This window comes from Pelodiscus sinensis, chromosome 31, assembly GCF_049634645.1.
Source record: "Pelodiscus sinensis isolate JC-2024 chromosome 31, ASM4963464v1, whole genome shotgun sequence".
Classification (NCBI taxonomy): Eukaryota; Metazoa; Chordata; order Testudines; family Trionychidae; genus Pelodiscus; species Pelodiscus sinensis.
Window position 1 is genome coordinate 11,537,952 of NC_134741.1, and position 21,103 is coordinate 11,559,054.

Genomic DNA, 21,103 nt, shown 5'->3' on the forward strand with positions numbered 1-21,103 from the left:
GTGGGTTAATGCTTTCTTGTTTCCCAATTAGCCTCACCTGAACACAGCCCAGCAGCCAGGGTAGAAAACAGAAGCCTAATTAGGAGTCAGCTTGCAGCTGGGGTTAATTAAGTACCTGCTGCCAATTAAGGCCTCCTGGTTCTTATAAAAGGATTCCTCCCATGCAGCAGGGAGGAGTTTTTGGAAGGTGCACAGAGCAGAGCAAGGAAATGCTGAACACCAAGGACTGGCCTGTGATGAGAATGACTTGGTTAGTGGGGACCCTTGCCCCTAGGGAAATCCCAGGGCAACAAAGGGGGCTCTGTGAGTCTCTGAGGTGCTCAAGTAACTGCCAAGAAGCACAGAACCCCCAGGAAGCTACCAAGGGACTTTGTCACAGTGGCTGTGTCTAGAATGACCAGTTTTTCTGGAAAATCAGTCGCTTTTCCGGAAAAACTTGCCAGCTGTCTACACTGGCTGCTTGAATTTCCACAAAAGCACTGACTTCCTACTGTAAGAAATCAGTGCTTTTTGCGGAAATACTATGCTGCTCCCGTTCGGGCAAAAGGGCCAGTGTAGACAGCTGAGATTTGTTTTGCGCAAAAAAGCCCCGATTGCGAAAATGGCGATCGGGGCTTTTTTGCGCAAAAGCGCGTCTAGATTGGCACGGATGCTTTTCCGCAAAAAGTGCCAAAAACTTTTCCATTAAAAGCATTTCCGGAAAATCATGCCAGTCTACACGTAGCTAACGTGTACAGGACAATAGGCTCCTGCAAGAGTTTCTGTAGCGTAGGGGTTATCATATTTGCCTAACACTCCAAAGGCATTTGGTTCAAAACCAGTCAGAAAAACTGTCATCTCTTACTATGGCTCCCTTTAGGGCCCAGGTAAGCACAGCTCCTACAACCTGGCCTGAGCCTGTGATAATCCCATGTGACAGAGGGTGATGACATCAGCTGAGAATGCACCTTGGTGTCAGCCTGGGGAATGGAGATGAGTCAGGCCAGTCCCTTTTCGGTTCCCCTTTCCTCTCCTGTTTCTTCTTAGCAAGGGGATGAAAAAGAAGCTTCCTGGGATGGGATCTCCAGGGGCACAGCCTGGGGCAGCTCTGCCCCCTGGAACCTCTTCCACCTGCACTGTCTCTCCCAGCGCCTCCTAGTGCCCACAAGCAATAGCCCCCCCTTCCCTGGGACTACTGTCTCCCCGCTCACATGCAACCTCCTGCACCAGCTAGATTGTATGGACCCTCCCAGAGCCACTTGTGAATCACGGAGAGGCACCAGACAGCTTCCCCGAGCTCCCAGCACCACCCCTCAGCAATGGGACCTCTCAGTGATCCTCCACATTGTTACTGGGCAGTGGGGACAGACCAGCCTCTGCAACCCTGAGCCAGCCCCTCCCAGATGCTTCAGGCAGACGTGCTGTGAGAGAGAAACTGCCCAACAAGTGCACTGGCTTGAGAAGGTGGATGGCCAGAGTATTATGGGATCGGCAGAAGAGTGACCAAAAGAAAGTAGCAGAGAAGCAGTGGTCTCAGTTCTGAGCCCTGTTGCACGGGGCAGCAACTAGACTGCGAGGTTTTTCCTAATCATCATCTCTGCTGCACCTCAGCCCCATTAAAGCTCCTCCCTTCACAACTGGCCTGGTCACCCCAATCCCGCTGCTTCATCCCCCTGATGGACTCATTCCTACTCTTCCCCCAGCCCCATCTTTAAGTGGATACCTGGCAATGTTTTCATGATGATCTAATGATCTTTTAATGATGGGAATGCCTGACCTTTTCTTATTCTTAGTCACCCTGCCTGCCTCTTTCTAGTACAAACTCCCTGTCCCAAAGGCAAAGCTACAAGCAGCTCAAACTCTGTTGCATTTAAGAGCTGCCTCTGGAGTCAGGAATGTAGCTTTCAGCAGAGCTCAAGCATGAAATCCAAGGAGTTCAAACTCAGGAGGGGGGCTAATGCCCCCATAACTCTTCCCTTGCCTTGCCAGTGCCAGGCACAGAAGCTTCTTTATCAGCTCCAGGCTTGTGGTTGCCTTCTTTCCAACGCTCCTCTCCAATCAGCCTTTTCCTGAACAAGCAGTTCCACAAGTGGCCAGGGGAGTCCCAGAAGGACATAGGAAAATGTGTACAGCAAGGCACCACTGGGAGTTGAACCGATGATCTCCTGTTTACAAGAAACAGTGTTGTCGTCTTTTTTTTTTCATGGTCCCAGACAACAGCTTTGACTACCGAAGTGCAGCCATTCCCCATTTCCTTCCAGCCCTGGTGGTGTCTGGCTCTTTGGGCACAGAAAGCTACAGCTCAGTGGGCAGAGGCTCTAACGTACATCTCTCCCAGTCACTGGGACTGTAGAGTGGTTCGTGCTCTGTGTGCAGCTACCTTGGCTCAACGTCCATGTGACACTGGAGTGAAAGCTTTGCTGGCTGGAAGGTTTGGCTGTGTTCTATCTCCTTGTGAGAAGGGCCAATTAGAAAAGCTTTAGCAGCATTTGTGGTGATTGTCTGAGTTAATAAAAATGCTTGGTGCCCTTTGGTTTCCTCTTCTTCAGCAGGGCTATGTCTACAGTACAGGATAAGGTCAAATTAATATCATGATCAGGAGTGCTGACCAGCACCCGGTGACTAAGGGTACCTAACAAAGGTGTTGGCTAAGGAGGGTCAGGCAATCAACCAATAACAATGCAGGCAGGAATTTCAAATTGGAAAAGAGAGGTTTTCTTTGTTTGAGATGAGAGCAGTTTATCCCCGGTACCTAGGGAGATGGGAGACACTTTCCCTCTCCAAGAACAGACTTCTCAAAATGTGTAAGTAGGGAAAAGTTTAGATAGTCCATCAGGGTTTATTGTTTTCTTTGTTTGGGGATTTGGAAATCATGTCTGAGGTGGCTAATTGTTTTTTTTTTTCTTTTGTGACTAAGGATCACAGCCCAGGGACTTTCCTTTAGTGTAGATATATCAAATTGTAGCTATTTTCCACCTAGGCAATTTACTATGCTTGCAACAGTAGTTTTGGTTTGATAATAGAGTTTTCTTTTTATTCTAATTAACCGGTATAGGTTGATTGTTGTGTCCTTAGGACTCAGTGCCTAGTTACAGTAAAACTCCATTGGTCCAGCACTGATCTTCCCCCGGCTTCCCCAATTCAGCCGCTGCTGAAACTGACCAGCGGCTGAATCGGGGAAGCCGGGGGCAGAGCAACTGGAGTGCTGCCAGTAGGTCCCGTAGCGCTGCCCCTCGGTGCTACTGGACCAACCTGGCTGCACCCCAGCTGCTCTGCCCCAGGTGTCCCCAAGTCAGCCGCTGCTGAAACTGACCAGTGGCTGACTCTGGGAAGCCCGGAACAGAGCAGCTCTGACTTGGGGACAGCTGGGGTGCTGCTGGGTTGGTCCAGTAGCGCCGCCCCTTGGTGCTGTGGGACCAACCTGGCAGCACCCCAGCTGCTCTGCCCCAGGCATCCCCAAGAGCAACTGAGGTGCTGCTGGGTTGATCTTGCAGCGCCAAGGGGTGGCGCTACCGGACCAACCCAGCAGCACCTAAAGGTGCTGGATTATTAGAAGTTTACTCTACAAGGGCAGAGTCCATTGTTGTCTGTGGATTCCCCGTTTGTTTTCCCAACTCCAAGCAAGATGGAGGTTTGGGCAGGGGGAAGAGCTTTACCTTAGGGAGGAGATTTTCCAAGTGATATCTTCCCTGGAAAATGGTTTATTTTTATATTTTCTTGGAATCATTTGGGTGGTGGCAGCAAAGAACCAGGGGGGTGGGTTTGTTGTTCTTTTGGGGGGGTTTTTGGAGGGGGTTGAATTTCAGAGGGACTGAGATGAAATAATTTTGTCTATGGGAATCACAGACAGGTCTTGCAGAGGTTATTCTGCTAGCTGCCCCTCCAACTCTGCATGCATCTTAAGTGTGGCTTTGGGGTCACTTCCCTTCCTGTTACTGTATCAATCCCTCCCCACTCTCAAGGGGTGTGGTGCTTCCTCCACCTGTGCAGGGCTGGCAATGAAGATCAGATGCCTTTCTGGAATTTGTTTGGGTCCAAAACTCTCTGCTGTGCCATGCAGGAGGCTGCCAATACATGTGGGTGGGGAAGGTGTCAGAGGAGATGATCTAACTGTCTCTTCTGACCTTTAAATCTGCAGGTTGCAGGCTAAGCACATTTGGGCTGCATCTAGACTGGCATGATTTTCCGCAAATGCTTTTAATGGAAAAGTTTTTCCATTAGAAGCATTTGCGGAAAGGAGCGTCTAGATTGGCACGGACGCTTTTCCGCAAAAGCACTTTTTGCGGAAAAGTGTCCGTGCCAATCTAGACGTAGTTCTGTGCAAGAAAGCCCCGATCGCCATTTTTGCCATCGGGGCTTTTTTGCGCAAAATGGTTCTCAGTTGTCTACACTGGCCCTCTTGTGCAAAAACATTTCTAGAAAAGGGCTTTTGCCTGAATGGGAACGTCAAAGCATTTGCACAAGAAGCACTGATTTCGGACAGTAGAATGTCAGTGCTTTTGCGCAAAATCAAGTGGCCAGTGTAGACAGCTGGCAAGTTTTTGCACAAAAGCAACAACTTTCCAGTCTAGACGCAGCCCTGCAGTTTTGTGGGAGGAGTATCAGGGAGAGGGCAAAGGGCCAGGGCTCTCACATTAGGTCACCCAGGAAGCAGCCAATGCCTCACCGCCAGGGAGCTGGCTGGGAATCATGTGGAGCAAGCTGCTGCCCCTCACCTGTGTAGAAGACATTTCCCCAACTAAGCAACTCTGCCCCCCTGGGGCCTGTCTCCATGGCTCCTGCCCTCTGCAGCAGTAGCAAATGTCCCACAGAAACCAGTTGATGGGAGACTTGTTTAGTCCTTTGCCAATTGACACCATTGAAAGGCCAGGCCTGGGCACACGTAGGGCAGCCAGTGTCTCCTGAATTGTGATGGGAAAATCCCTCCACCCCCTACTGCCTGACATTCCCTCCTCCCTCATGGCAAAGCAACTGGGGGAGGGGAGCTGGGAGTTTGCTCCTCACACTGGGAGGCTGTCACATGACTGGTGCCTCCTTCCCCAAGCAGAACCCAGAGGGCATAAAAGTTCTCTTTGAGAACAGTGGTGAGGAGCCCGCTGGCGCATATGGTTCATTAGGGCAATCTGAGTGCAGCTGCCAGGCCTTGTGCTGGTGTTGTCCGACGGCAGGCATCTCACCTGCAGCTCCCAGTGGCCATGGTTCCCTGTTCCCGGCCAGGGGAGCTGTGGGAAGTGGCAGCCAGCATGGCCCTGTGGCCCCTTTGTTTCCTGTAGTTACATTGATCTATGGCTGTAAAGCTTTGTGACTGACAGCATCACTGTCATTCATTGCTCCCCATTGGCTGACAGTCCCCCTCCCCCACACTAATTCCTTACAACTGTGAACATCCGAACAGAGAATATTTTTAAATTAAACCTTCAAAACCACCACTTGAGGGAACTGTTTAAATCCATCGATGTTTACAAAATGCTTCTCAACAAACATCTCTCCAGCCTGTGAGTCTCCAGGAGAAATTTCAACCAAGCCGTGCCCCAGCTCACTGGTCAGAGCTCCCCTGAGAGGTGAGACCCTCACTCAGAGCTGTGTCCCCACCCAAGAGAGGAAGGGGAAATGAGCCCCAAGCTACTGCCCCCAGGCGAGCAGGAGCAGAAGTGGGCTGAATATTCTCAGGGACACCACAGCAACATCCCTTCTCCCCCTCAGAAGGGGTTTCCTGCATGGAATAGCCCAAGCCCCGGCCTCCAGGAGAGGGGCCATCCCCATCCTAGATGGGGATTCCCAGCAGCAGCCATGGGAAGGTGGAAGCCAGTAAATGCAGAAAAAAGGACACCAGGAGTGGGAGAAATTAACAATCTGCTTTATTTGCAAAGAAGGAACAAAGATAGACTCCTGTCCCCACCCCACTCAGCCTGGCACTTTGCATCCCAGCCCAGCACTCCTCCAGGCACCCACCAGAGAGCAGCATTCGCACATGGGGGCTCAAAAGTGGAGAGAGTTCCTGAGGCACCAACACAAAAGGAAACACTCTGGGGCTGTCTCTACACTGGCCACTTATTCTGGAAAATCAGCCGCTTTTCCGGAATAACTTGCCAGCTGTCTACACTGGCCCCTTGAATTTCTGGAAAAGCACTGACGATCTACTGTAAAATCATCAGCGCTTTTCCGGAAAAACTATGCTGCTCCCATTTGGGCAAAAGTCCTTTTCCGGAAAACTGTTCCGGAAAAGGGCCAGTGTAGACAGCACAGATTTCTTTTCTGCAAAAAAGCCTCGATTGTGAAAATGACGATTCCGGAAAAGTATCCTGCCAATGTAGATGCGCTTTTTCCGGAAATACTTATAACAGAAAACTGTTCCGTTTTAAGCATTTCCGGAAAAGGGTGCCAGTGTAGACGTAGCCTGGGTGTCGGCACGGAGAACAGCCCTGTGGCCAGGCTGCAGCTGGCCCAGCTCAGGTGGATCCAGCCTGCAGGAGTTGGGGTGGGAGATTAGAAACCTGCAGTTAGGGTCATCCCCGGAGGGGTGCAGTATCAGGGCAATGTCCTACCCCATGTCACTCATCTTCCCCTGCTCCAATCCCTCCCTACCCCCACTGCTGAGAGATACTGACCATTGTCATTGCTCCAACCACACACACAGCTTGTGGCAAATGATACAACATGATTACAATGAAAATTCTGGCAAATGATCATTTGTGTTGTGTTCTCCATACATCTAACTAACTGGAGATCAAAGTGTCCGACCCAACTGCCTTCACACAGAGAGAAAACCCACAACACAGGATGGGCTGTTAAATATTTTCACATTCATAGAGTGAAACATCAGGGAATCTCTTAAGCCTCAAAATCAGGGAAATAAACACATTTGCTCATTTTCGTCTAAAGTGGCTAAACTTGCTTTACTTCTTGCCTTACTACTTGACTGTGTTAGTTACAAAAATTCTATATGTCATTGTGCTCAAACAAATTCCCCAACTTCCTATAAATGAACAAGCTGGAGTAGCCCAGAAAAGCCCAGCAGCAATTATACCCAGAGACGGAACCTGGGCCAGAGATGGAACCAGTCCCACTGTGCTGGGAGGTTCACTGGGATTTCCCTGCCCATGCCTGTGATGCTTTCTCCTGCATCCCTCAGGAACCTGACTTAGGACCACAGAAATCACTCTGGGATCCCTGTGCTTGGAGAGCCCAGGCTGCTGTGGGCAGTGACCCTTGGGGAGGAGTAGCAGTAGAATGGGGAGAGGATAAAACTCTCCATTGCTGGGACAGAGATTCCTGCGTCTAGGGGGGAGAGTGATAGGGAAAGGAGAGAAGCCTCAGACTCACTGGTCCCATTCTAATGGCACTGGAAGGAAAACACCATGTTTCACTGTCCCACTGCTTTGGCATCTAGTGCAGGGGGCAGCAATGTCTGGAACACATGCCGTAAGTGGAACAAGATGATTTTCAGTGGCATGTGCAATGAACAGGCTCTCCCTCACTCCTCCACACCTATACCTGGGAGCCTGTGCTGGCGATCAAGCATCATACACCCTGCAAAATTGGAGCCAGTGCCAACTTCCTGTGTGGGGGCAGGGAGGAGTGAAGGGGAGCCCATTCATTAAGTGTGCCCTGCAGACATGGCACTGAGCTTTGGGGTGGGGGGAAGAGTCTAGGTACATTTGTGGTGCTGCTGACATAGGATGTGTAATGTGGTGTTATGTGTGCATTGTCTCTGCAGAAGAGGAAAGGACATAAGTCAGCCAAGCTGCCCCTCATGGCAATTTGGCCCCACCCCTTTCTCTACCTGGGACATCAACTTCACAGTGTATTCTTGGGTCTGTCACAGCCCCCAGCCTGAGACCCAATTGCAGCCAGTGGGGGGGGGGGGGAGCAGAGAAGATGGGGTGCATGTGTGTGGGCACTGAAGGGCAAAGTCTGGCAGCTCAGGCTGGCCTAGGAAGCCTCAAAGCTCCACGCTGGATCCAGATTGCAGGAAAATGTGCATCTGCTGCTCTGCCACTCCTCACAGGAAAAGCTGGAGTGAGGTCCAGGGCAGGAAACCAAGCAGGGCCCATGGTGAAGAGAAACCCTCTCCCACCCCCCAGCCTCCTGGGAGAGCGGTGCGGCCCTGGGCAGGTGGGTTAAATCTTGGCAACTCACTTTGGAAAGGTTGCTGATCCATGATCTATTGAGCTCTGGCCCATCAGGCAGGAAATGGACATATAATAAATGCTTTTCAGCATGGCCTGGAGCAGTGGTGGGCAAGAAGTGTTTAATGGGGCAGATCTGGCCCACTGCAGCCTCACTGGCACTCTTACTAAAGAGCAGCTGTAGCTGCTTTAAACAGCCAGCTGTACGTAGCCATACAGCCTGGGCAAGAAGGAAAAAGCTTTTTGTGCTGTCTCTGCCCCCTAGTAAAATCCTCCAGCTCCCATTGGCCAGTTTCTGGCCAATAGGAGATGAGAATTTTGCTAAGGGCAGGCGCATCAAATGAAACCTCCTCCCTCCCTGTGTCTGGGAATCAGCCAATCTAGCCACACAGGGAACTAGCAATCACTCTGCTTAAGGTGAGAGGATCCCAGCATCCCTGAAAGACTTGGGGAGGGGAGGATTTAGCAGCCTTTATGCATACACCCTTTTCAGGGAAGAGTGAGGGAGCCTAGCCAAGTGGTGGTGGCAGATGGGGAATTGGGATGGGTGTCAAGAGGTAAACTGGGGGCTGCCTTAAGTGTCCTTCTTATAATGTCCATGGCAGGGGGATCCCAGCTGGGACAGGAAGGGAGAAGAAGAACTTGAGGCAGTCACAGGGAACATCTGAAAAAGTTTGTATCTGTTTCTTCTCCCACCTATGGCCCAGCAGCCAGGGCTGCAGCTGGCAGGAGAGGTGATGAGGATCACACACGTACACCTGGGCTGTGTCTAGACTGGCCAGTTTTTCCAGAAAATCAGCCACTTTTCTGGAAAAACTTGCCAGCTGTCTACACTGGCCGCTTGAATTTCCGCAAGAACACTGACGATCTCATGTAAGATTATCAGTGTTCTTGCGGAAATACTATGCTGCTTCCGTTCGGGCAAAAGCCCTCTTGTGCAAATCATTTGCACAAGAGGGCCAGTGTAGACAGCACAGTACTGTTTTGCACAGAAAAGCCCCGATGGCTAAAATGGCGATCAGGGCTTTTTTGCGCAAAAGCGCGTCTAGATTGGCACTGATGCTTTTCCGCAAAAAGTGCTTTTGCAGAAAAGCATCTATGCCAATCTAGATGCTCTTTTCCGAAAACGCTTTTAACAGAAAACTTTTCCGTTAAAAGCATTTCCGAAAAATCATGCCAGTCTAGACGTAGCCCTGGGGTTTACTCAGACCAGGCAGAGCCAGAGGGCCAGCTGTCTCCTCACCCCACAGCTGGACAGCTGAAAACCTGGGACCCAAATCTCACTCATCTGTTTGTGGAATAAGGCAGGGCACTTAGAGACTTTCCCTTGGCCATAAAGCAGTCTCTAATGCCCAGTGCTAATGCAATCTAAGAGGTTTCTTCCCTGGGGGATTTGCTGATGCAGGAGTTGTGTGGATTCTCTGATGCCTAGTAAGGTGTGAGGTGCGCCCAAAGCTTTTCCCACAGTCAAAGCACTTATATGGTCTCTCACCTGTGTGGGTTCTCTCATGTACAGTCAGGTCTGATCGTTGAGTGAAACCTTTCCCACACTCATGGCATTTATATGGTCTCTCTCCTGTGTGGGTTCTCTCATGTCTAATGAGGGCTGATCGTTCAGTGAAACCTTTCCCACATTCCTGGCATTTATATGGTCTCTCTACAGTATGGTTTCCTCCATTGTCAGTAAGATCACTGAAACCTTTCCCACACTCATGGCATTTAAATGGGCTCTCCCCTGTGTGCGCACTCTGATGCATAATAAGGTATGAAGTCTGACTGAAGCTTTTCCCACAGTCAAAGCACTTCCCTGGTCTCTTTCCTGTGTGGGTTCTCTCATGGACAGTAAGGGTTGATTGCATTATGAAACCTTTCCCACATTCATGGCATTTATATGGTCTCTCTCCTGTGTGGATTCTCTCATGGACAGTAAGGGCTGATCGTACAGTGAAACCTTTCCCACATTCATGGCATTTATATGGTCTCTCTCCTGTGTGGGTTCTCTCATGGACAGTAAGGGCTGATCGCATAGTGAAACCTTTCCCACATTCATGACATGTATATGGTCTTGCTCCTGTGTGGATTCTCTCATGGACAGTAAGGGCTGATCGCATTGTGAAACCTTTCCCACATTCATGGCATTCATATGGTCTCTCTCCTGTGTGGGTTCTCTTATGGACAGTAAGGGCTGATCGTACAGTGAAATCTTTCCCACATTCTTGGCATTTATATGGTCTCTCTCCTGTGTGGGTCCTCTCATGGACAGTAAGGGCTGATCGCATAGTGAAATCTTTCCCACATTCATGGCATTTATATGGTCTTGCTCCTGTGTGGATTCTCTCATGTATAGTAAGGGCTGATTGATCAGTGTAATCTTTCCCACACTCATGGCATTTATATGGTCTCTCTCCAGAGTGGGTTCTCTCATGGACAGTAAGGGCTGATTGATCAATGTAATCTTTCCCACATTGATGACATTTATATGGTCTCTCTCCTGTGTGTACTCTCTGATGCATAATAAGGTAAGAACTCTGACTGAAGTTTTTCCCGCAGTCAAAGCACTTGTATGGCCTCTCGCCGGTGTGGGTTCTCTCATGTCTAATGAGTGCCGATCGCATAGTGAAACCTTTCCCACATTTATGGCATTGGTATGGTCTCTCTCCTGTGTGGGTTCTTTCATGGAGAGTAAGTGATGATCGCATAGTGAAACCTTTCCCACATTCATGGCATTTATATGGCCTCTCTCCTGTGTGGGCTCTCTCATGTGTAACGAGGACTGATTGCCTAGTGAAACCTTTTCCACATTCATGGCATTTATATGGTCTCTCTCCAGTGTGGGTTCTCTCATGTCTAAGAAGGGCTGATGGCTCAGTGAAAGCCTTCCCACACTCATGGCATGTATATGGTCTCTCTCCTGTGTGGGTTCTCTCATGGACAGTAAGAGCTGATCGTACTATGAAACCTTTCCCACATTCATGGCATTTATATGGTCTCTCTCCTGTGTGGGTTCTCTCATGGACAGTAAGGGCTGATCGCATATTGAAATCTTTCCCACATTCATGGCATTTATAAGGTCTTTCCCCTGTGTGCACTCCTTGATGGATAATAAGGTGTGAACTCTGACTGAAGCTTTTCCCACACTGATGGCACTTATATGGTCTCTCTCCTGTGTGGGTTCCCACATGTCTAAGAAGGGCTGATCGCTCAGTAAAACCTTTCCCACACTTGTGGCATTTATATGGCCTCTCTCCTGTGTGGATTCTCTGATGTAAAATAAGGTTTGACCTCTGAGAGTTTTCCCCACATTCCAAGCATCTATATGGCCTCTCTCCAGTGTGGGTTTGTTGTTGTCTATTAAGATTTGATATCAAAGTGAAGCTTTTCCCACACTCAAAGCATTTATGGGATTTCTCTCCCATAGGGATAATGTCATGTTCAATACGGGATGACAGTTCAGTCAAAGCTTTTCCACTCTCAAGGTACTTGCAGAATCTCTCTCCTGAGTGCCCTATCTGGGGCAGATTAAGGCCTGACTTCTCACTGAATTTTTCCCCACAGTCTGAGTATTCACAGGATTTCTTTCCATTGCAATTTGACTGCTGGGCTGGAGTTTCCTTGAGATCTCTGGATCCTCCCCCACATTCAATGGATTGCTCCACTTTCCTGCTTGGATTGTTCTTCAGCTGCTTCTCTGACCTGTGTCGACTTTGCCAGGCTTCCCCTTGTTGTACACTCTGGGAAAAATCCCCTTCAGCTTCTTCCACAAATGTTCCTTGAGATTCTACCAGTTCAGAACCTTCCTGCTGTTGATTCTCCTCATTGTTCTCCCTCACTGTACTAGCACCTGCTGGGAGAGAGAGAATCCAGGTAGGAGTCACTATCTGTTGCAGGGCAGAAAGAACCAACAGGGGAATCCCAAAGACAGAAAGCACTGCACAATTTCTTGGATCTGGACTTCCAACACTCCGGTCATCTGAAGAAGTGGGTTGTGCCCACGATACCAACATGTTTTGTTAGTCTCTAAGGTGCTACTGGACTATTTGTTGTTTTTTAAGCACAATAGTAGTTCGGTAGACTGAGACATCGGATTCTGTCTCCACAACTCTCAGAAACTCCCAGGGAAGGAAAAGTAGGGAAGGAACTCCTGACTGACAACAGGATGGCTGTAGAGTTATGGCAGATATTTGCCAGGGTGATACCTGCAGCCCTACCTGGGATACATGGGGCGGAAGTAAGAACTTTTGTTTACTGCTCATTTTGGGGAGTCTCAGCTTTTCCTGCACTTACTGGAAGGTTTCTGTGTCAGTTTCCCTGACTCCTCACCTGTGTAGATGCATCTCTGGATCTCCATTTCTTTGGAGTGCTGGAGATATTGGACCCACAGCTCTTCCCCTTGTTCCAGCCAAGCGATTAGGTCAGGTTTCGGAATGAAGAATCCTGTACAAAAGTGAAATCAGTCAAGGTTAAGGCACAAAGAGTCTGGGCAGAGCATGTGTCACAAGGAACATTCCCTGAGCTCAGTATGATCCTACATAGGATTGGGGTAACTCAGACATCTTGTTCTCCCTCACTGTCCTAGCACCTACTGGGAGGGAGAGAATCCAGGCAGGAGTCACTCTCTGGTGCTGGGCAGAAAGAACCAACAGGGGAATACCAAAGACAGAAAGGGGACAGAATGGGGTGGGGGAATGTGATGAAGTTGAGATTGTATTCACTCTGTTTGCTTTCTTGTGTTGCATGTGATTTCTACTGCCCTGTAATAACCCCATGTGTGTGCCTCAGTTCCCTGGGCACTGCACCACTATCTAGATGACAATGGGAATTACTCACTGAGGGAGGATAAACAGGCCAGCATGTTCACAATGGCCCAGGCTTATTGTAATCTGAGCCTGGGAGGGGTGTGAGTCCAGGTGACACCATATGCAAAGGAAGCTTGTCAAAGGCTTGAGGTGGGGCTGGTTGCAGCCAGGGATGAACTGTGGAGGGTGAAAATGAGTCTTGCTGGCTTGGGGGCAGATCCCTTGGCTCTGGGCCCCCTTCTCCCCAAAATGGATTGTACTTACTCCTCCAAGTTCCTGTGCTAACAATAGTGATAGAAATGTAGCCGTGTTTGTCTGGTGTAGCTGAATCAAAAAACAGGACTATGTAGCACTTTAAAGACTAATAAGATGGTTTATTAGGTGATGAGCTTTCGTGGGCCAGACCCACTTCCTCTCACGGGTCTGGCCCACAAAAGCTCATCACCTAATAAACCATCTTGTTAGTCTTTAAAGTGCTACATAGTCCTGTTTTTTGACTGTGCTAACAAGTCTGTTCTAGGAATGCTAAGACGTGGGTATATAACTAATCATGCAATCAATAGAATTGTTATCAACTACATGATTAGTTTATAAGGGATGAAGTGTGCTCAGATTCAGGTTGTGCCAGTCTGGGAGGTACCCCTGCAGCAGCTCTGCAGTTTAAATACAGGCTGGCTGTGTCTACACTGCACCCCTTTTCCGGAAAAGGGATGCAGATGAGACAAGTCGGAATTGCAAATGAAGCAGGGGATTTAAATATCCCCCACTTCATTTGTATAAACATGGCTGCCGCTTTTTTCCGGCTCGGGGCTTTGCTGGAAAAAAGCGCCAGTCTAGACGGGGATCTTTCGGAAAATAAAGCCTTTTCCGAAAGGTCCCTTATTCCTGATTTTAAAGATCCCCGTCTAGACTGGCGCTTTTTTCCGGCAAAGCCCTGAGCCGGAAAAAAGCGGCAGCCATGTTTATACAAATGAAGGGGGGATATTTAAATCCCCCGCTTCATTTGCAATTCTGACTTGTCTCATCTGCATCCCTTTTCCGGAAAAGGGGTCCAGTGTAGAGAGAGCCTAAGAGCTGGGCTTGCTCAGTCTCAACTCTGACCAGGTCTAGCAGCCAGTGTCCACAGGGGGTCCCAGCAGGAAGTTAAGATCCTCTGTGGACAGGAATTGCTGCTGGAGCAGTCCCTGCCCACGCTGAGCCTGGGCCTACTTCCTGGCAGCTTCCAATGGCCCCTTCACCCACACTGCTACCTGATAGCACCAGCTCCTGCTCCCCCGGTCTCCACTGCCTTTGAAATTTGAGTCTAGGCTTATCGGATAATCAACTACACACATTCCTAATCTGTTCCATGCTGTATCCCTGTGAAGTAATTAACTTGCTGTTCTACCTGCTGACTGACGCACAACTGGCTGTGGTGGGTGGTGCAGGGCTCAATGGCTCCCCACATCTCAGTGACAAAGAGTGTTGTCATACCCGCTCTAGTACACACACAGCTCTGGGGTTAAACTCTGGGCTATTTCAAAGGTAGGTGAACGGTGTGTGTAGGAGAAATAACGTCGGTGGGACAGTACCCTGCTTCTGGCCACTGAAAACTGGGAAGATGGGGATGAATTAGTATGTTCTTTAAGTGTCTGACACCCCTGTTCACCAGAAGGAAGCGTGGTGATGAACATTGTTGGGATATGTAAGAATTAATAGGTGTCTGGGAAGGCAATATAATCATGTAGGAATCTAGCTAGAGAAGGCATTGTGCTTTGAATATTTTTTTTTCCCCTTCATCCTTGCAGCCTGGAAAAATAAAGAGTCTGGCCAATGCAGGTATTGTCCTTTCTGATATATAAACATGCTCTTTCCCCTCATTCTTGCAGCTGAAGGATAAACTTAACTGTTATCAATATGACCCCTGCTGTTAAAGTCTGGTCTTTGTAAAGAGGTACATGCTTGAACACAGGTATACAAAAGGAGGGGACAAGTGAAACTGATTTGAACCCTGTTGTAAGGCCTGCAAAATGACAGTGAGGGGACAAATGATGACTGGAGGGAATTTGGTGCAAAGGGGCATGACCTGTATATGCATGCAATTGTAAGTGGTCAGTAAAAGGGGGGTAATTACCATGTAAGAAAGTACAAAAGACCTTGCCTTTTGTTTGGGCATTTGCAGAAACTTTGCAGAAACTTTTTTTCTCCTGAGTATCCTGGAGGTTTTTGCCCTGGAATGCATTCCTGAATAAAGCTGGTTGCTTAAGAAGGGTGTCTGGAATTGATTTGGTAGGGGTTTTGGGCCCCCATCCGAACCCTCGGATTAAATTCTCCGTCATTTATGGTGTCAGGAGCGGGATGGATCGGGACACCAGGCGATTGTGACGAGCCGGACTGGAGAGACTGAACAGAAAGGCGCCATACAAATCGGTAAGAGATCCGTGTTAAAAATCTCACTGTTCTGTTCCTCTCTCCTTGTCCTGAACGGCTGCTTTCACTGGCGGTAAGCGTCCACCCTACGTTAGAACATCCTTCCCAAGCAACTGTAAGTCTTTCTCTTTTCTTTTTCTTTATTTTTTTGGTTTTGAATAAGTTTTTGTTTAAAAGGGGACTGTGGGAAGACACAGAAACAGGGTCAGCTCAGGCTTGAAGCTGAGAGGAAGGCAGGTTAGTGCCGGATTGGAACTGTCTTATAGGTAATAGGACAGGGATTATGGGGAATAAAGGATCTAAGATAGATCCAAAAACCCCATTGGGTAAAATGCTGCAGATTTATAGCCAGCCAGGGAAATTGCCAGCAGGTCTTAAGCTCAGGAGGCTGGCAAAGCTCACACACGCGTGGAATGAATATACTTATGTAGAATCAGAATTGCAATTCCCAGTTCAAGGTACCTTTCAATTAGAGAAATTAAATTATTTAAAGGGTGTCTTAGAGTCCAGTCACCCCTCCCAGATGAATTATTGCCACCTCTGGGATGATCAAGCCTCTAAATTAAGAGATAAATCTATAATGGCTAGCCTAAAGGACTCAAATGAAAAACTGAAAAAACAATTGGCAGAAATAAAGGAGAAATCTGACTCCTCTAAAGTTTGTCCACCTCCGTACGTTCCTACACCAAGCGTGCCCAGCGGAATTTACCCATCCATCTCGAAACCACCAGCTCCGCTGCCAGACCCACCTGAAGATCTATTGGACCTGTGGGTCCCCAATTTCCCGGCTCCCCTTCCCACCGACCTGCCCCAGCATCACCAAATATTGCTTACCGATCATTCAGCTGCATCAGCCCAATTTAAATCCCCCGCACATACTCACACCTCTGCAGGGGCAGTGGGGAATGTCAACCTGGCCAATAAAACTTCAGACTGTGAGCATACTCAGAGTCCAGTAATTCTGAAGTAGTCAGAAGTCTCCTCAAAAATGCTGCAGCGGACATTGGCAAAAGACTTAAAGGACCTGGGGTTTGTTATAACTAAAATAGATCCCAAAAATAACTCAGTGACTATAAGTAATGAAGTAAATAAGGATGTGATTATTGAAGTTGGACCTAAAAGTTTTCCTGGACTGTTTAAAGAGAATGTTAATCTTTTCCCACTAAGACAATTTCCTAATCCAGCAGGGGGCGCCCCAGCACTTATCCATGTCCCCTGGACACCTAATGACATCATGAATTTTAAGTTTACTCTCCCAAAAATAAGAGAGGATCCTGTGGGCTTGCAAAGGGAGTTGCGCCAGATTTTTGAAGTTTATCAGCCTACCCACAGAGACGTTGACATGCTACTCTCGGGAATAATAGAACCCCATGAGAAGCAAGCTCTTTACACCCAAGCAAGGCGAGGCCCTGGGGATACTTCTGTCCACCTGGGTGAGCAATGGCCCCAAGATTTGCCAGGAATTCCTGCTACTGCTGCAGAACGTACCGGGCTAGCAAATGACCGTACAGGTCTCCTGAATGCAATTACCGAAATGGTTCCAGTGCAAACTGATTGGTCTAAAGTATATAACTGCAAACAGAAGCCAGATGAAAGCCCTGTTGATTTTCAGGCAAGGCTCTTTGCAGCCATGAGAAAGTATAGCACCTTTAACCCAAATGATGCCAATATGCGCACTATGGTAGTAACCACCTTTGTGCAGAATTTAAGACCAGAAATTGGAGACAAGATTATTAATAATATGATTGGATGGAAAATGGAAACTACTGAGAAAATTTTGGAAGCTGCAACTCAGTTCTTTGACAACTTGCAAATAGAAAAACAAAAGAATAAGGAACTTAAAAATACCCTAATGGCACTACAAATACAAGATTTACAAGGCCACGGGCAACCAAAAGGTCAGAGGGAAGGCCTAAACAGACCCCGGCGTGGCCCCCAACCTAATGATGTGTGTAATTACTGTGGTGGGTTTGGCCATTGGAAAAATGAATGCCGTAAAAGACGACAAACTAGATTTAACCAGGGCCCCAACAGACAGTCCGGACCATCGTCACAAGGACAGAGGTGGCCCAATACTAACCCCTTTCCAGCAGGTGCACCCAACAGAGACTACCCTCCGGAGGACCGACAAAGGAGTAATCCGTTCTGACTATGCCCAGAGGTTACTGATAATACATTGCAATGCTCTCTGTTACCTTCTGTCTCTCTTTCTGCTACACCTGATGCCTTAGTTTCATTTTCCGTTAATGGAAACAAACATGAATTTCTAATTGATCCTGGTGCCTCTCTTTCCACAATAAGAGAGGATGAAGCTCCCAGTCTGGCCAGAACTGGAGAAATAGTAAATGCTGTGGGGGTGGGGGGAGTAAGTATACCCCATGCAATGAGTGAACCGTGTTCCTTAACCATTGGGCCTTTGACAGAGGAACATGCCTTTCTGTTATCTCCCAGTACGCCTGTAAACTTGATGGGTAGAGATCTGCTGTGTAAATTGAATGCTACAATTTATTGTTCCCCTGAAGGGGTCTTTGTTGATATACCCCATAATCAGGCACCAAATTTCCTCATGATGTTAACAACAGACGGACAAGGTATAAACCCAGACTCCAAACTGGAGAGTGTGGAGCTGGACCAGGTACCAACGTCTTTGTGGGCTTCTCACTCCAATGAAGTTGGGAAACTGTTAACAGCAGAGCCTGTACGGATCAGGTATAAACACGGCCGGCCTTACCCTCGAGTGTCTCAGTACCCCTTGTCCCAGGAAGCAGAGGAGGGCATAGCGCCTGTAATCTCCTCCCTGTTGGAACAAGGAGTGCTCATAAGAACACAGTCTGTGTGTAATACCCCAATACTTCCAGTCAAAAAGGAGGGGAAATTTGATGATCAAGGAAGACAGATCTATAGATTTGTGCAGGACCTAAGAGCTGTAAATCAGTTTGTTATCCCCAGATTTCCTGTGGTTCCTAATCCAGCAACAATATTGTCCTCTATCCCTGCAGGTGTTAAATGTTTCTCTGTCATAGATTTATGTTCAGCCTTCTTCTCCATTCCCACTGATAAGGATTCACAGTTTTTGTTTGCTTTTTCCTATAAAGGGGAGCAGCTGACCTGGACCAGACTTCCTCAAGGGTATACTGAAAGTCCCACCCTTTTCTCACAACTGTTAAAAAGGGACCTTGATTCAATTTCTTTGCCAAAAGAGTCTACCCTTGTTCAGTATGTTGATGATTTACTGATAGCCTCACCAAATCATGAAGCATGTAAAACAGATACTGTTCATTTGCTGTGTGAATTAGCAAAGAGGGGTCACAAAGCCTCCAAGGCAAAGCTCCAGTTCTGTAAAGCAGAGGTTAAATATTTGGGTCACCTCATATCCCAAGAAGGGCGAAAGCTTACTGATAAACGCATAACCTCTGTTCTTTCTCTCCCTCGCCCAGTAACTAAGAAACAGGTTCGGTCTCTCTTAGGTGCTGCTAGCTATTGCAGACAATGGATTCCTAATTTCTCTGGTCTTGTAAAACACCTTGTATCTCTGACATGTGACAAGGTGAAGGATCCCGTCCCGTGGACAGAGGAGGAAGAAAAATCCTTTCAAAAAGTGAAAGCTGCTTTGGTCTCTCCACCCTCTCTTGGGCTCTCTGATTATGATAAACCCTTTACTCTTTTTTGCCACGAACAGGATCAGGTCGTTTCGGGAGTATTATGTCAGCCATTTGGAAATCGCCTTCGTCCTGTAGCTTATTTTAGTGCTCAGCTTGACCCAGTAGCAAAGGGTTTCCCCCCGTGTCTTAGAGCTGTAGCCGCACCTGCTGTACTATTAGAAAAAAGTCAATGCCTGTGGGAGGGTTTCGGGGTGCGATCACCCCCTGCCGGTCCGAGAGGGGGGTCTGAGGACCCCTTTGGTCCTCCTTTCGTTCTGCGTTGTCCCTGGACCACCGATGTGGGGTCCGGGCCCCTGGGGTGCGATCACCCCCTCCCAGCCGGAAGGGGGGGTCAGCGAACCCCGGGCCGTGAGTACCCGCCGAGCGGGGTGGGGCCGAAGCCCCTAGCTTTAAGTCTTCCCCCCCGGTCCGGGGTTCTAGTTTGGTCCCTGTCAGTTAGTGTGGCTGTCGGGTGCTGGACGCTCCCCATGTGGAGGGAGGGGGACCTGGTCCCGCCCTCTCTCCGGGTCTCAGCCCGGGGCCCTAAGCGCCGGGGCCACTAGCGCCCCGGCACGGTGGACGGGGGGGGGGTGAGGATTCTCCCCCCTTTGTCACATCCACCCACGGTCGCCAGAAGCGCCCTGCCCCGGGCTCCTTCCTCCCTCCCGTTGGATCTGCCGGCCGATCCCCGTCGCCCGGGCGCCTACCTCAACTCGGCGGTCCGCGACATCCGATGTTCCGTCGGAGTCTCGGGGGTGAGTTCTCCGGCCCTGGCGTGCTCCTGTCCGTCCCGGTCCCTCCTGGCTCGGCGCGGCGGGGTCCGCCCGCCGTCTGGTGAGGGGCTGAGCACTCGCCAGGGGCAGTGGCTGTCCCGGAGGCCCCGGGACCAGCGCCGGGCTGTGTGGCGCTCACGCTCCGTCCTGCGGCGGGGGTTGCTCCTCCGCTGCCGCGAGGAGCCTGCGCCCTGCTTCTCCGGCGGCGGGCACTTTTAAACTGGCCCGCCGCGCCGGCCGCCACTCGGGGCCCCGCCCCTTCTGGGCACGTCCCCGCTGTCGGCCCTCGCCAGTGGCCGTGCGCTCTGGCCCCGCCTTCCCTGAGTGCGCCGGCGGGGGGTGAGCCGCCCATCAGCTGCCGGCGCAGGCGCGGGGGAAGCGCCCCCACCTGCCGCCCCCGGCGGCTGGAGTTGCGGGGTTGCTGGGGGGTCTGGGGCTGGCCGGCAGAACCCCACCGGCGGGGACTCCGCTCGCCCCGCCCCCGGGAGAGTGACGGCCGGCGGGGGCTCCGCTCCCCCTGCCCCTGGTCAGGGGCCGGCCCATCACAGCCTGGTATTGGGTCACCACCTGACACTTGCTGTACCCCATGCAGTGCAAGCTTTGTTGAATAAGACTAAGACCCAGCATTTGTCAATGCAAAGACTGACTAACTATGAGAAAGCCCTTTTAGGAGCCCAGAATGTCTCTATAGTACGCTGTTCTACTTTAAATCCTGCCACCCTTTTTCCTAACCCTACTGATGGAGAGCCCCATGAGATGGAACCCCATGATTGTTTAGCATTGGTGGACCTCACTTGTACCCCACGATCTGATCTAAGGGACATTCCTTTGTCCAATCCTGATTTAGTGTATTACACTGATGGGTCATGTAAAAGGGATGAAAGGGGAAACCTTATAAGCGGGTATGCTGTTGTTTCTGATCATGCAATAATTGAAGCTCATTCTCTTCCAGGGATAAAAAGTGCACAAGCTGCTGAACTAATTGCTCTCACTCGTGCCTGTATTTTAGCTACTGATCAATCTGTTAACATTTATACTGATTCAATGTATACTTTTAATATCTGTCATTCTGTAGGTCAGATTTGGAAACATCAAGAATTCTTAACATCCTCGGGAAGTGCTATTTCTAATGGATCCCTTGTTAATGACCTCTTGCTTGCTATTCAATTACCTTTTGCTATTTCTATTATGCATTGCAGTGCTCATACTGATAAAACTGATACTGCATCAGTAGGAAACAGACGGGCAAATTTTGCAGCCAAGAATGCAGCTGCCTGTGGACCTCCTGCTCCATTTCAAATCCTGGTTGCTGTTTCTGTTCCCCTGACTCTAAATGATTTATCCCTGTTGCAATCTTGGGCACCTGAGAAGGAACG

The 21,103-nt window shown here is 49.3% G+C and overlaps 1 protein-coding gene across 1 annotated transcript in view; it reads right to left on the reverse strand.

Annotated features, from left to right (window-relative positions):
* Nucleotides 1-5,815: 5,815 nt before the first annotated feature.
* Nucleotides 5,816-21,103, reverse strand: part of LOC102461324 (uncharacterized) — a 150,336-nt gene continuing 135,048 nt past the window's right edge. Inside the window, exons 5-7 of the mRNA XM_075912497.1 lie at nucleotides 18,045-18,110; nucleotides 12,429-12,542; nucleotides 5,816-11,949 (exon numbers count right to left, since the gene is read on the reverse strand). Of these exons, the coding sequence (XP_075768612.1) occupies nucleotides 9,467-11,949; nucleotides 12,429-12,542; nucleotides 18,045-18,110 (2,663 nt within the window). The 3' untranslated portion in view covers nucleotides 5,816-9,466. The remainder of the gene's footprint in view (nucleotides 11,950-12,428; nucleotides 12,543-18,044; nucleotides 18,111-21,103) is intronic.